This window comes from Moschus berezovskii, chromosome 18 (genome assembly GCF_049115385.1).
Source record: "Moschus berezovskii isolate FMDL1 chromosome 18, NW_MosBer_1.0, whole genome shotgun sequence".
NCBI classification, from domain to species: Eukaryota; Metazoa; Chordata; class Mammalia; order Artiodactyla; family Moschidae; genus Moschus; species Moschus berezovskii.
In genome coordinates this window covers 51,658,516-51,674,191 of record NC_142477.1, presented here as the reverse complement: position 1 = coordinate 51,674,191, position 15,676 = coordinate 51,658,516, and the positions used below count along the sequence as shown (strand labels likewise).

Sequence of the window (15,676 nt, the reverse complement as noted above, 5' to 3'; positions counted from 1 at the left end):
GTTTTCTAATTAACTATTGAAACTTTGTATTAATTTTTTTTTATTTCTACATTTTTTTTAATAAAAAAATTTTGGCTCCGCTAGGTCTTTGTTGGGGTGTGTGGTCTTTCTCTTGTTGCAGCACAAGAGTTCTAGGGAATGGACTCAGTAGTTCAGGTGTGTGGTCTTAGTTGCCTGTGGTATGTGGGATCTTATGTTCCCTGACCAGGGATGGAACCCATGTCCCTTTCATTGGAAGGCAGATTCTTAACCACTGGACCACTAGGGAAGTCCCCAAAATTTTGTGTTAATTTAATACTGAGTTCATGTATAAGATTTTTGAAAAAAATTACAGTTGATTCTCAAACTGCTGTCATAAAATATGAATAAATGACACCTGTGGGTTTTTGTTGAGGTGTAATTTTGACCTGTAAAATGTAAAGCACTTCAGGAGAATTTTAAACGGATAAAAAAAAATCAATAAGTCAAACAAAACAACTTTCAAAATGTTGATTTCATTTATATTCATTCCCTCTGCCCCTGAATTTGGTGAAGGAAAATGTGTATCTTGATCTGGATACAATGTCATCAGGATTGGAGACCTGACTTTCCCATAGGATGATCTTTGCTAAAAGAGAATTCTTAGTTTTCTATCAGTCTTTGCTTGAGGTTGAGTTCAGACTCTGTAGTCACTTATTTTTAAATATGAGCTCCTGCACTCATCTATTGGAGGCTGGAGGTCAGAAAGCTTTCACTTGCAAAGCATTCTATTATTTGGGAAAATGCTTCTTTGCCTGATATTGTCATTCTCTGTTCTATTTCTCTGTGCTCTTCATGTTCCTCTGAATTGTGTTAGGACAATAATACAGAGTGTTTGGTGATTGTCATTTTACTGGGTGGAGAATTTAGCTGGTAATAGATTGGCAACATTTTCCTGGTTGTTTAGTGCTTCTGAGAAAGTATTCTTGAAACTTCCTGAAGTTGATGAATTCTATACTCTCCCTCTGGCTACAGCCACTTACAGTTCTGCTTTTAACAACTTTATTCCTGTCTTTGTTGAGATTATCTAGTGATATTTACCTGTCATTGTGGCTGCCAAAATCTTTGAGACGTTTTCTCTACTTTGTACTTCTCTATGCCGGACACGACTAAGCAACTGAACTGAACTGAATGCTGAATTCTACTTTCCCAATTTAGAATTTAACCCTGCATTTCCCAACTTCCCTTGTTGGGGACTTAGTTTCACCAATCAGTTTTATTCCTATAAGATTTTGATTTGGAAGGAATCTATGTGAGGAAATGTGCTTCTCAGGTGGCTCAGTGGTAAAAGAATCCACCTGCCAAGCAGGAGATACGGGTTCGATCCCAGAGTGGGTAAGATCTTCTGGAAGAAGAAATGGCAACCCACTCCAGTAATTTTGTCTGAAAATTCCCATGGACAGAGGAGCCTGGCAGGCTGAAGTCCATGGGATCACAAAGAGTCAGACATGACTTAGTGACTGAAAACATAACATGTGAGGAAAAGCCGAGTGAGGGGCATCTTTTGTTAGGGGTAGACTTTGCAGATCTATTGTGGAGGTGCAATTTCCAGATCATATAAGAGAAGGTATGAGTGGAAGCTAACCAAATGTCAGAGTTCATCATAGCAATCTTCAGTCACCAGCTTTTGGATTGCAATGAAAACCATGATCATATGATGATATTGGAATATACAGAAGGCTATATAGATTGAATAGTGAGGGAGTGGAGTATGGAACTCTTGGGTAGTGAAGAGCAGTCAGATCAGGTAGAATAGTGAAACAAACCATATGAATTAAGGAGAACAGGTGACATGAGAGATGCAGGTATTCATCTCAAGGAGAGAATTGCCACTATCTTCTCTGGTCCTGGTGGTTTTGCCTGTGTGGGCTGACAGACCCAGTGATCACTGGTTCTCAGATTTTTCAAGAGAAAGAGAAATCCAGATTTTTTGGTGGGATTTACTAGTTTTAAAATATTATTAACTAATACAAAATTGTTTTACAGGTGTGTGTAACCAACTAAAATATAAATTGGATACAGTCCATAAGTTGCCAGCTTTTGACCTTGCTTTACTGGTGAGAAGAAAGCAGCACATAAAGAATGGTGAGATAACAGCAGGTGGGAATACAAAAGAGGATTTGAGAAGAGCAGAGCTGGGTTGACAGTATACAAATCAAAGAGTGATTCATTAGTTAAGGAGGGAGTCATGTCCATTGTATCCATTGTATTGGGAGCTTAGAAGTCATTGATAACCTTTGCCAAACATCTTTAGATGAATAATAGGAGGAAAGACCACATTGCAGAGGGTTGAGGAATGAGGGAGAGATGAGCCAGTGGAGACAGAATGGAGATTACTCCATAGGTTGTGTCTAGGAGACATAGGAGAGATAAGAAGGCTTTCTATATTTTTAAGGGTTAGCCAAGGCTGGCATGCGTGCGTGCGTGTGTGTGTTGAATTAGGCAAGTTTTACTAATTATTTCTTTTTTTTATTCTTACTTTAAAAGTTCTTTATGAAACCTATTTATAGGCTCAGATTAATGAAACCACTATAGAGGAAGAAATTTAAAATTATGGAGAGAGAGCTCGATTAATAGAGTAAATTTCTTGAAGAGATGGGGGATGTGGTGGAAAACACAGATATGAAAATGAGTTTGAGATTAGAGGGAAGGTTATTACAAGTAATATGGAATTGGGCAAACTTATGGTAATGCTGGAGAAGGCAATGGCAACCCACTCCAGTACTCTTGCCTGGAAAATCCCATGGACGGAGGAGCCTGGTAGGCTGTAGTCCATGGGGTTGCTAAGAGTCGGGCACGACTGAGCAACTTCACTTTCATTTTTCACTTTCATGCATTGGAGAAGGAAATGGCAACTCACTCCAGAATTCTTGCCTGGAGAATCCCAGGGATGGGGAGCCTAGTGGGCTGCCATCTATGGGGTCGCACAGAGTTGGACACGACTGAAGCGACTTAGCAGCAGCAGCAGCAGCAGCATGGTAATGCTGGCAGTGGAGGAAGCTGACATAATTCTTTCCTGATGGCAGCAATTTTCTAGTTGACTAGATAAGATAAAGTTCGCTGAAAGTAAGAAGAGTGGTGGACATGCTGCTTGAGAAGAGCGGTGACAGTATGGAAGTGCCAGGAAGGGAAATGGGTATAGAGAGTTGTGTAAAATAGGACTTTTAAAGAACCTAACTGAGATTAGACCCAATAATTGTATAAAGGCATCTAGTGGTACTTTTGGAGGATTTCATCCTTACTTAGCAGCATAAGCATAGATGTGGAGAGGTTGATTTCACTGATCCATTAGGATTTTGGCCAGGGGAAATGGACATGAATTCATAGAACCAATGTTCTAGTGAGAGAATCATTGAGGTTGTTGAGATAGGGAAAGATAAGAGGCCAGGAGGGATAGAATGTCAAAAAATTTTGAGAGGGCCTTCCACTCTTGGTTCAGGCTATAAATCTTGGGATTTGGTTGCATCTGGATGCATTCTGAAGAAGATGTCACTTATTATTGTTTCTATTTCATTTGATTGCTTAGATCTCCCTATTCTTAGAAGAACTTAGGATCAGTTGAGTAGTAGTCTTTGCTTCCTGATCCGTGGATGAAGCTGAAGCGCTATTCTAAAAAGGTGATGTAGAACTCCTGGAAGGAGCTGTAGGCAAGTGAAGGGAAGGAAAGTGGACCAAATGTCAGCTGAAGGGAGGACCAGGGTTGGACCAGTAGGTTGTCGCTACTCTTCATTCAAAATTCATGTCTCTTATTAATAAACTTGCCGTGCAATGCATATGCCTGGAAGGGATGGTAAAGGCAAGTTCACAACCCCTAGCCAGTCCGGCTTAAATCTCATTGGGAAGATCTCCCTTAAGGAAGTGAAGGCTGAGAATATTCTGAGGAAAAATGTGTCTTGTGATATCTATGTCCAAGTGCTTTTACCACCAGCAGGCACACTCCTGCAATGAAGGCCGATTAAGTGTGGGAATCCTGACCCAGGTCAGGCTGCGGGGAACAGGATTGAACACAGCTCTGCTGTAGCCCTACCAGAAACCCATGCATGCGTTATTCTGGCTGCCTTTGGAACATTAGGCATCCAATGCTCACTCAGAACTTGAAACGATTCTAGGGCAGCTGTTCTCAAACTTGAGCATGCACAAGAATCACCCAGAAAGCTTGTTAAAACAGATTCTTGGACCCCAGGTCAATTTTGTTCAATGGCTCTGGGGTAGTGCTCAAAATGTTGTATTTTTAACAAGTTCCCAGGTAGTGCTGATGCTGCTGGTCCAGGCACAACACCTTGAATATCAGCTCTGTTTATATTTGGGAATTTTATTGACTGGGTCCTGGTTCCATATACCTAGTATATATATTGCCCTCAATCTATTTTGATATCTTTTCCTGGGACACTAAGTCTATAAAAGACTGTAGGAGTTTCAGGTATTGGTTGCCTTTTGAGTAATGCAGTTCTTCCCTTGTCATTGACCCATAAAGCCCACAGCAGTCTCAAGAAACTATAGAGACTGTCCTTTGCCTTGGTCTTTCACTGTCAACACTGTTTATGGGCTGCATCATGACCAGGAAATCATCCCATAATTTTTTTTTAATGGTGCTGGAAAAGATAGAGATCTCTTAAAACTTGAATGGATGTACAGCCCACTGTCTTAGCAGGCTTCTGACTTTGATGCTGATTTCTTGCCTGCACCAACTTCTTGAGAAAAGCTTATACTCGTTCTTTAGCCAGAGATCTTTGTCCTTAGGGAATTAATACAAGAGACTTTTGGTGGGAGTAATCTGGCTCTTGATCGTACTAGTTGGTTCCTGGGCCATATTCTTAAAATAGAAAAATGACAAATTATAGCTCTGCCAGAACTACATTTGGTGTAATCCGGAGAATATGTTTTTAAGTGTCCGAAGGACTCAGCCACAGGAATCTTGATGGTACCAGCCAAGATATCTGAGGTCCAAGGATGGCAAAACCCAGGGACCATCCAGTACTCATGGGGGGATTCCAGCTAAACTGAAGCTGGGATTTGGACATGTCTGGGCAGGTCTGCTGACTACGAAGGGCAGGCATGCCTGGAGTCTATTTACATGACAACTTTTGGCTGGAGAAGGATTGTTTGCTGATCTGAATAGAAAGTGGGATGGGAAGAACATAAATGTGTCTGTTTTAGGACCCAGGTTTTGAAAAATGTTTTTTTATAAATGAGTTTATTAATTAAATAATATATCATCTTTTTATATCAAGATAATTGTACAATATTTGGATTATATTAGGATTTTTGCTAGCTTGGAAATAATTTATTGCTATCTTCTGGAATCTGTATTCCTCATGTAGAAGATCGTATCAAAGTTAAAAGCAGATTTAATTTACTTACCAGGGATTGTGTTGGGCGTGTGAATGAAAAGACAAAAGGCACGTTTTGTGGTTTTGGAAATGTTGGGTGATTGAATTTTTTCTAAATTTCCATGAAAATAATGTATCTCCATCTGTTATTTGAACTGTGAACTTTTTCTATAGCAGCTAGAACTTCGTGATATTTTGTTAAATATTAACGTGGCTAAAATAGTTTAAAATTTAAAATAAATTGTTTACACTTGTGCTTCTGGCCTTGATTAGTGCCGTTCCTCATTCATTGTATTTCCAAGGTAGAGAGGTTGATGAACCACAGTTCTACCCTTTTTCTTTTTGGCTGTGCTGCTGGCCTGCAGTGGAAGAGCAGAGTCTTAACCACTTGACCACGAGGGAAGTCCCTTTTTTTCTTTAATAACAAGTAGTACAGTCCTAGAGGACATATTCACTGGCTGTCTTTTTAACGTGCCAGGCACAGATCTAAGCACTTTATACAACTAATTTCTTTTAATCTTCAGAACACTATTATGAGGGAGACACTTTCATTGTCCTGGGTATATAAAGGGGGAAATTGAGGCCCAGAGAAGTTAAATTCCTTGTCTAATTAATATATAGCAAGCAGTGGGGAGAACTGAGTTTTCGGGTGTTGGCAGTGCTTTAGCAAAGCTACTAATTACTCTAAATTTTAAGATGGCTATGGAAAAGAAAAAGCTGTTTCTTGGTATGGTTTAGGTGTCAGAAATTCTTTCATTGCCAATTTCGATTCTCTAGCTTTTGCAGTCACTGGAATTATTTTCCAGTCTTTTGGTCATGTAAAGTAATTTTTAAATGACTGTGTTTCAGTTGCTTTTCTAGAGACTGGGAAAAGTGGTCTACTGTGCATCTCTTCCGGAGAATGATTTTTTTTTTTAAATTTCTAAACATTTATTTGATATGATTCCAAATTTATAGAAAAGTTGCAAAAATATAGTATTTAAGATATCCATATACCTTTTACTCAAATTAACATTTTACTCTACCTCTTTTATCATTTGTATGCTCTCTCTGAATACATATAGAGGGGAAAAAACCCTACTTAAAACTACATTTTTCTTTGTAAATCACTGGAGAGTAAATTACATACATTTTTGGTCTTTCCCCTAAAAACTTTAGTATTTAGTCTTTCCTAAGTTCAGAAATATTCTCTTGCATGCATATTACAATGATTAATTTCAATGAATTTGATATTGACACAATGCTTTAATTTATGGACAGTATTCTAATTTTGTCCAGTGGCAATAATATTATATAGTGTGCTATCCTTGGGTACAGGATCTAGTCTAAGGTCAAATACTACACTGAGCTGCATTGTTTGAAATTGATTCCAATGATGCCAGATTTTATTTTTGTTATACCCATATGGGCTTCCCTGGTGGTATGGTTTAGGTGTCAAAAATTCTCTCATTGCCAATTTCAATTCTTTCAATGCAAGAATCTGCCTGAAGTGTGGGAGACCTGGGTTCGATCCTTGGGTTGGGAAGATCTTCTGGAGGAGGGCATGGCAACCCACTCCAGTATTCTTGCCTGGAGAATCCCATGGACAGAGGAGCCTAGTGGGCTACAGTCCATGGGGTCACACAGAGTAGGACACGACTGAAGCGACTTAGCAGCAGCAACACATACCCATATAGCAGATAAAAATCTTAATTGAAGCAGACATCTGATGAAAATTAGATCCCTGATAGATTTTTTGCTATTTTTACTTGTTATTTTGCAGTTCCTAATGATGATTAGGATGTACTCATACTAATTAAAACTAGTTACTAGTAACTGTTTATATTAATTACTTTATATGCATCAATGAGTCCTAACTGAAATTCTAATAGTAGCCTAATGGTATTAACCTAATTTTAATTTTAAAGGAGAAATCTATTTTTTAGTACTAATTAGCCTAATACAGGATTACTGGAGAAGTCAGAAACTCCAAGAAGGAAAATGAGAAACTGTCTGACGTTGGAGATGAATGATTAATGCTGACAACTATGAAATAAAAAAATTTTAAATAAATAATCCGGATGTTGTTTAAAGGGCAAGCTGTTGATTTTATCACTCACCTTTGCAAAGACACACATTAGTTCCTGTTAAATTTGATGTTTTTACTTTGATGTCAATGGCAACTTTAAAGCATCTGTACCATCCCAGGATGAGGTAACAAATCAATTCCAGGAAGGGATGTTTAACCAGCCTGCCTGCTTTTTCCTTCGCTGAGTGTTCAACCCTAGTGGCAAGCCAGTAGCTCCCAGACACTACATTAGTTCCATCTTTGTCTTTCCCTCCGTTTTTGGCAGCATTGGTCTTCTGCACCTCTTCTCCTTTCTCTGGGAACTGGGGGCTTCAGGCTAACAGCACCGACAGGCTCCTGATTATTATACGAACTCTGCCCACCTAAGAGGCCCCTCTGCCTCCACCAAATTTCTCATTTGGTGACCACAGTTGAGAGCCAACAGTCTCCTATAATTCTCGAACTACTTATATTACAGAGGGTTTTCATAAAAGAAATAAACTTTTAGAAAGAACTAGAGTCACAGTCTTTGAAATAATATATTTGTTCAGCTATGTTTGTAATATTGACTGTTCTTTGCTCTTTCCCTCCTATGGTTCTAATCCTCACTTCTTTGCATCTTGTACTTGTTATTTTTAATGTACTTAGGCAATGAAGTAGCACAGCGAGTTGGAAACTTGTGATATCTAGTTATGTATCACTATGTATTACAATGTATTACTGGGACAACCAGTTGATGTCCTACATGTCAGTCTGAGGCTCCAGTAGTGTGACTTGACGAAAACAAACTTCAAAACATTAATACATGTCCTCTTACCTTGAAAGTGTCATTATTTACTCTCCATGAACCATGACCATTGTGGAAATCCACCCCTGCTCCATCTTTACCTCAGAAAGTCTCTAGAATTTCAATATTCTACTGCCTTTATTTCTGTAGCTGACATTCTGACCTAGGTTGTGTGGCTGTATATCTGTCTATTTTTACTTTTCTTGTAATGTGCTTTGTTTAAAGATTTAAGATCTACTTTATTTAGATGAGGAAAGAGAAAGGGTGCCTCTGGTTCCGGAGATGAGCTTGGGGCAAGGATAGCTAAGAATATGATGTTTTTAAAGAGGAAACTTTAGGCTTGGCACATTGCAAGGAGGGACATCTACAGTTTCCTCCAGTGCTGAGTGGAAAGTATTCCATCACTACTACAAAGGGGTGGTCGGACCTCAGATTCCTTTTTCCTTTTGAGGTGATCTGTAATTTACCTTGGAGTTCTTACTACCCTGGTCACCTAATTTCAGTGATAATTGTATTTCTCAACGAATGTATCATATACATTTTTACTCAAAAGTCCTAACAACTTCTTTTACATCATCAGTAATTGAGACCATTGGCTTTTTAAAATTTTTTTATTTTTTCACTCATCATTTATTTACAAATACACATTATAACTTTTATATACATTGCACATTTACATGGTAGAAAAGTATAAAACTATATATTTAAATGAATTTATATTTAACTTGCCATGTTTGAAAATATAAAATTGCATCAGAAAAAAGTATTATGAAAAGCAAGAAACCTGAACTGATAAAGCTTTGATATACTTTTCATGACACACTGGGTGAAAAGAACTAGTTGAAAAGGTACAGCAGACTAGCTTTTAAAGGAAACACCTAACATAAGGTTGAATGTACAGCATTCCCCTTCTTCCAGGCTCCTGACACCCATACCACTCAATTCTTTGGATCTGTAACATCTTAGAAACCCAACATTGCTATCACCACCTGCCTCACCGATGTCTTCAGCACAACAAGAGAACAGAAATAGGAGTTTCCTCAAAGATGTATCCTCTGTACCTGCTATCTGAGTCAGAGTTATAATGCCTTTTGGTCAGTCAAGATTCCTTGTAAACAAAACCCGAGGGATCAGGTATGTACAGAACAGGCAGCAGAGAATCCAATAAATAAACAGGACAGAAACTGACATGCAAGTTGGTTAAAGTGGAAAAGAGTCTAACGACAGTTAAATGAAGAGAGACAGATGAGTGAGTGAATAGTAAGGAATGGACTTAAATGGTTTACAAGGAAAAAAAAAAGCTTTTACTTTACAAGCAAGAGACCTCACAATAAATAACAACTGCTCTTCCTTTCACGAATAAATTTCTTCAAAAACAAGGTGTACAGTCAACCAGACATTTTATGTATAAATTATAAAACATGACACAGTATAAATAAATGTCTACAAGTCTCAACTATGGGCCTCATCCAGTAGACCTCACAATGACTGCCTCTCCGGGTCCAAAGAGTAACAAGGTGGCCTGGGAGAGAGCTTTAGGACAAAGGTCCTTTATGTATAGTTTTCCCCCCAAATAAATAGGCATACACTTATTTACAGTATGGACAATGTATTTTTTCTTTTACTTTTTCTCTTTCCTTTTTTTTTTTTGCCTAGAGGCTATGTCAGCACTGAACACTGGTGGAGGTTTACCACTCTAGAATGGAGGATATGGGAAAGCTGTAGTCCTGATCTTCATCTTCCTCCTCGTCCTCCGTGTCTTCCGAAATGGCTAGATGGGGGAATACAGGGGAGCTGCTGTTTAAATATGGACAACAACAGCGCAGAAGCAGCTCAGTGTATGTTTTCAAAGCCCTCTGTAACAGCCATATTACAGCGTTGCATTTTTATGTGACTTGCAGTAAGATGCTGTTTTGTTTTTGGCATCTGCTGTTATGTAACAAGTTTTAAAAAAACTTTTTTTGTTTTTTAAAAACATTATCTATGAAGTCAAAAACTGCAGAAAGTTCTGAAGAATCAATGGCTCAGGTTTTACGGGCAGATTCCTGAAATTAGATAAAAAGCGCTCTTGTGTTCTAGGTATAACTGCTTTGGGTCCTTAATTTAGTTAGTAGGGGCAACTGCGCAAAGCAGCAGCCTGTGTGTGATAACAGAAAGCTGTCTTTGAAAAAGAAAAAAAAAAAAAAAAACCTTTGAAGTAGTTAGTTCAGATTCAAGTGTTAATAAAAGCAAACAGCAAAGCACGCTACTAAAACAAAAGGAATTAGGGGCAGATGACTGGAATGGGCTATTTTAGAGGTGATCTTGTTGATGATCATCAGACAAATCCGAAAGGCCCAGAAACATTTCAGGTGATTTTTTTTTTTTTGTGGATTGCTGAATTGCTGGTGCACTTTAGCAGCTACCTAACTTAAATAGAAGTGGCCTTATCTGGGGGAAGTTTTAAGTCTCCATTCCCTAGGACTTGCCTGGGAAATCCTTAAACTGCAGCAAGGTTAGAAATCACACTTACAGTTGCAAGATCCGGAGTGCTTCACTTCCAGCAGCACGCCTGAGGAGCAGGCCGCTTCCTTCATGGCACACTCGCTGGCATAGGTGGCATTGTCACTGGCACAGACAGGCTCCTCAGACTTACTCTCAGGGCACAGCTCACCGCAGAGGGAACACCGGCCTCTGCCAACCTTGAAGTCCCATAGACACTTTTTTCCACCAGTGCACTGGATATCTTCACAGGACTTTGCTTCTAGGATGTAATACACCTGTGATGAGTAAATCCATTCCCCTCACCTTGTCCCCTTTCTCTAGTCTCCTATCAATAAATGAATAAATGTAACCATATAAAACATATTTTATTACTCACTAATGGGGCTCATGGAAATACTGTGCAAAAACGCTCTGCAAAACTGAAACACACACACACACATACATACTCAAAACTCCCAGTTTCCTATATACTAGCTTAGTGCATGAAAATACTCTAGTATTTTCTTAAAACAGGATTTCATAGTATCCTTCAGTTAAATATGTATTTGATTACTTCCCACAAGTGGGATCTTTTTAAAAAAAGAAAGAATTCTATCAGTTATCAGAATCTGATAACAGATTTTAGGAACTGTTAAGTAATTATTTCTCGCTTCCAGCAAGTCTAGCACTTAAAAAAATGTGTAAAATTGAGTGAGTTCTTAGGTTTCTAAGAAGGAAAATTGTTTCCTGTGTCTTGCTGGCATTTCAAAATATATGCCAATGCATCCAGAAGACAATGGTTTCCTTAAGGTGGTCCTGACAGTTTACCTACTTTGATGAAGCTAGTTTCAGGAAGTTTGGGGTTTATTTATTGGTTAAGCTCACAGTTTTATCACAGTTATAGTCTTTTTCTCTTTTCCTTCCTCAATCCAGAATACCTACTGATACACTTTCCCTCATAGGCCAGTCCAATAGATCTGCCCAGTAGGCAGGTAGCCTTTCTCAGGTGACAGGCACTGGGGTAGGTCACTCCATCATTCCCACAGAGATACTGTTCAGAGGAGGTGGGCTCTGGGCAAATTCTGTTACAAGTCACACAGTAGGCATTATTAGTCTGGTCCACCACGCACGTAGAGCTGCCTGGACAGAAAACATCCCGACAGGTCTCTGAAACAAAGAGGGAAATACATTAATGTTAAACATGTTAATGTTAAACACCTTTTTCCGTACTGAGCCACTGGACAGTTTCAAGGAAATCATGAAACAGAAGCATTCAGCTTTAGGAACACACTTTGGTAGCTCTGCAGTTTTAAAATAAAACTAAGGCTCTAGGTTGAACCTTTAGTGTCTTAAGGAATCTTTAGAATATAAAGTTAGCCAGGGTTCCTTTATTTGGCATTATTATTATTAGGCTATTACTGCCCATCCCAGGGGTCTTGCAGTGGGTCGACCTCAAGCAGAAGGCTGGAGCAGGGGTCGGGGAGGACCTACTTTTACATTTGCCCTGGTACTGGACTTGCAGCTCTGGCTGCTCTTTACATCTGGCCTTGAGGAGTGCACATTCGTTGCGGTAGGTTTTTCCGTCCAGCCCACACACTGGGCCTTTCCAGGTGATGTTAGAACAATCTGGGGCACAGACGCAGCGGGGTTTGTTCTTCTTGTTCATTCGGCATTTTTTCCCGGGGCCACAGTCCACGTTTTCACACGTTTCTAGGATTTGGAAAGAGGCAGGGATTAAAACCAGGGTCACGCACCATGCAGGTTAGCCAGGAGGGCTCTGGGTGCCTTGCGCAATTCTGCAGCCAGGAGTCCGAGCCCAAGGGGCTAGGCTGTTGCCCGGAAGTTGAGAAGAGGGAAAGGTGGGGGACAGTGGGCTGCGTCCCGTACCGAAATCTCCCTCAGAGAGCAAGGGTTCCCTTACCGCCACATTTGGCTAAGAAGTCCGAGAACCTCTGGCGACCCTTGTTTTGTCCGTAGTGTGTGACAGGCAAGATTCAGCCCTAAAGGCTTCCAGGGCTGGGGGTGGTTAGGGGAAACCAGCGAACAAAGCTCTCCCGGTCCCAAACCCCGGCTGGGCACTGGGGAAGCTGAGGGTAAGACGCCCTCTACTGAGGGCCTGCAGATTGGGGAGGAAGAGCCCTACCTTTACACGGGATGCAGTTGGGGGCGCCCCCATTGAAAATCATCCACTTGAAGAGCGTGTTGTCATTGACGTCCTCCTCGGTCCACGACGTGCTCAGGCGGCCAGTGCTGCAGCACTCCTCCTTGCTCAGTTCGGTCTTGTACAGGACCTGACAGCGGCCGTTCTTTGCTTGGCGGAGCCAGCAATTTCCAGCTGCGGGGAGACAGGGGTGGGGAGGTGGGCATGTGAGCCGGCGGCGCCGCCTGGGTAGGGGGAGGGAGGCAGTGAGCAGGCAGGGGAAGGAGACCCGGCGGGGACGGGGAGGGAGTGAGCGTGGAGGACAGACGGCAGAGAAAAAGCAGAAAGTAAATCAGAGGGAGTGAAGGGGTGGAGAAAGGCTGTGGGGTGCGGGGGACCAGATTGAAGAGGTGGGAGGTGGGCGATGGGGAGGGAGGGCGAGAGCGAGAAGCCCGAGCGCTCCAGCCATATCAATGTCAGTTACCAGTGACCCAGACACAACACGTGCAGCTTGCATTGACTTTTACTAGACTGTTTACTTTTATTCGTCCCATTTCATAACCTGCAGCGACTCGAAGAGCAGATTAAAGAACCTGACAAAAACAGGATGCGACGGATGTTTTTACATGTCGGTTTCATGTAGGCGGTATGGGTAATATTTGTGACAGGGGTTAAGAAAGTAGGAGAACTTAAGAGAGAAAGAAAAGAAAAAGAGAGAGACCCAGACAGACAGACAGACACTCACACACATACAACAACAGATCACGCAAAAGGCACTTCTGAAAAATGAAAGCAAAAAATCAACCGGGCCCTGCCCGGCGCTGCCCCTCGCGGCCTCGAGGCGCAGCCCGCCCGACGGGCCGTTTTGCAATCCGCCAGACCCAAAGGACGCCAGCGGCCACCGCGATCTTTCGAAATCTCCGAGGGCTGCTTTCCCCGGCGCCCACGTCCCAGGCAGTCAGGCAGCGCCTCGCTCCGAACGATGGGCAACTCAGAGCAGCAGTGCGTCGCAGGCGGCTAGGGGCTGTGCCCAGGGGGCCGTATACAACACGCATAAATACGCTAAAGTCAGGAAAGTTACAAGTCTGCCTCAAGAAAAGTACCGGGGTTGGGGGCGGGGGGGAAACAAGATGGGAGGGGGACTTACTATCGTTTCACGGTTATAGATACATGTACATACATACACACACACACACACCCCTATATCATACCTACCGAGATATCTTTGCAAGTAATCCCCCCCTTCTTCCTTTTTAATGTTCAGATTTTGGTCAGGAAGACGTCTCATGAATCACCCATATAACTTTAACAATAATTGGACCGCAAGCTGCTATTATTATTTAAAAAAATTCTGCCCAAAGATTAATGGAGATATATCTAATTTAAAAAAAAACTTTAGAAATGTGCTCTTATTGCATCTCAGAATTTAAATCAATTGTGGTTTCCTCACTGTTCTACAGAAAGTTAACAATCAGAAGAATGAGGCAAAAGGGAAAAAATTGTAAACTTCTCAAAACAGTCCGGGGTAAATTTTTTTTTTTTTTTTTTGCGGGGTTGGGGGGAGGGGGTTAGAAGAAGCATCCACTAGGCAGAAAGCTACTTCCCTCTAAAATTTTCGGCACCCTCATTTCCAAGTTTGGGCAAAGTTTCTGAAACCACGTCCCCCAGTCACCGAGGAAATTTCAGTATTCCCCCCTCCCCACTCAGTCATTTTTAAAAGTATCCAAAAGATTCAGGAGGGAGAGAGGTTAGATTGCAAATGGGTCAATTGCAATCTTCAGGCTACCGATGCTTGTCCCCTTCTTCAGAGCCAAACAGGGGAGATAACATCTAAACTCATTACGTCCAGAACTTGGAGCATCTAACCCTAACTACTGAGAGAGACTCCAGCTCACTCCCTTTCCTTTTAAAGGATAACCGCGCTCCAAACTCGGTTCCCGGTCCGAAAGTGTCACTGCCTTCAGTCTCCCACTCCTCTCCATCCCGGATTCGCTAAGTTGGTCCAACATCTTCAAAGCAGAGTTGCTCAGAACAGACCCGGTGGAGACGCCCGAAAAGTACAAACCTCTGCCCTCCGCCGAGCCTCCCTGCGCATCCCGCCTCGCTTACCCTGGGCGCTGCGGTCCTCCATGAACTGGCAGAGCAGCAGCAGCAGGAGGCAAAGCCCGCCGGGCTGGTGCCTAGGACGGGCCATCCTGGGGGCAGGCGCGGGGCGAGGAGCGCGGCGGCGCGGGGAGCGGGCGCGGTGGCGCGGGGAGCGGGCGCGGCGGCGGGTGGCTCTTGGCAAGCGGTGCGCGTCGCAGAGGCGAGCGGCGGAGGGCGCAGCTATCCCGGCGTAGCCCAGCGCTTGCCGCCGGCCGCCCGCGCGATTCAATGGACGTCAGAAGCCAGGCGCAGCCGCGCTTTAAATCTAGACGGGGGTCTCCGCGGTTTGCGGTGGGCGGTCTCCCAGTGTGTGGGGCAGTGGGAGGGCGGCCGCGAGCGAGGGTGTGCGCGGTTCCTTGGGGGTGGGGAGCTCTTAAAAGTTCAGTGTGAATCAGGTGACATTTCCCACCTTCTGGAAACCCTTCCCAATTATCTGGTGGAGGTGCCCGAAATCAAAGCAGCAGGAGGGGAATCGCCGAGTTCTTATTTGCGTCGGAGCGAGAGGGAGGGGGCAGGAGACCCGGGCGCGGGGGGGTGGGGGACGACGCTTCGGGGGTGGGGAGTGGGGAAGAACACCCACTTCAAGTCCTGCACGCCGCCGCTCGCTGGCAGCGCCGGCGCGCCCGGGGTGGCGTGTGTGTGTGTGTGTGTGTGTGAGAGAGAGTGTGTGTGTGTCTGGCGCGGTGAGGGCGCTGGAGGCGGCGGCGGGCAGGGCGGAGCGGAGCCGGGCAGCAGGGCGGGAGTTG

General features: G+C 42.8%; 1 protein-coding gene across 4 annotated transcripts; it reads right to left on the bottom strand.

The window, feature by feature from the left end:
• Positions 1–8,885: 8,885 nt before the first annotated feature.
• Positions 8,886–15,362, bottom strand: FST (follistatin). Of its 4 annotated transcripts, none has more exons than XM_055422059.2 (6): positions 14,895–15,362; positions 12,789–12,980; positions 12,137–12,355; positions 11,588–11,812; positions 10,695–10,925; positions 8,886–9,953 (listed from the first exon to the last, which is right to left on the bottom strand). In XM_055422059.2, the coding sequence occupies exons 1-6, from the start codon at positions 14,977–14,979 to the stop codon at positions 9,871–9,873; spliced, it is 1,035 nt and encodes a 344-aa protein (XP_055278034.1). In that variant the 5' UTR covers positions 14,980–15,362; the 3' UTR covers positions 8,886–9,870. The 4 variants fall into 4 exon arrangements, with proteins under 4 accessions (XP_055278034.1, XP_055278035.1, XP_055278036.1 ...); XM_055422060.2 differs by having other exon boundaries at positions 10,695–10,922; XM_055422061.2 differs by lacking the exon at positions 14,895–15,362 and adding an exon at positions 13,270–13,486.
• Between the last annotated feature and the right edge of the window lie 314 nt (positions 15,363–15,676).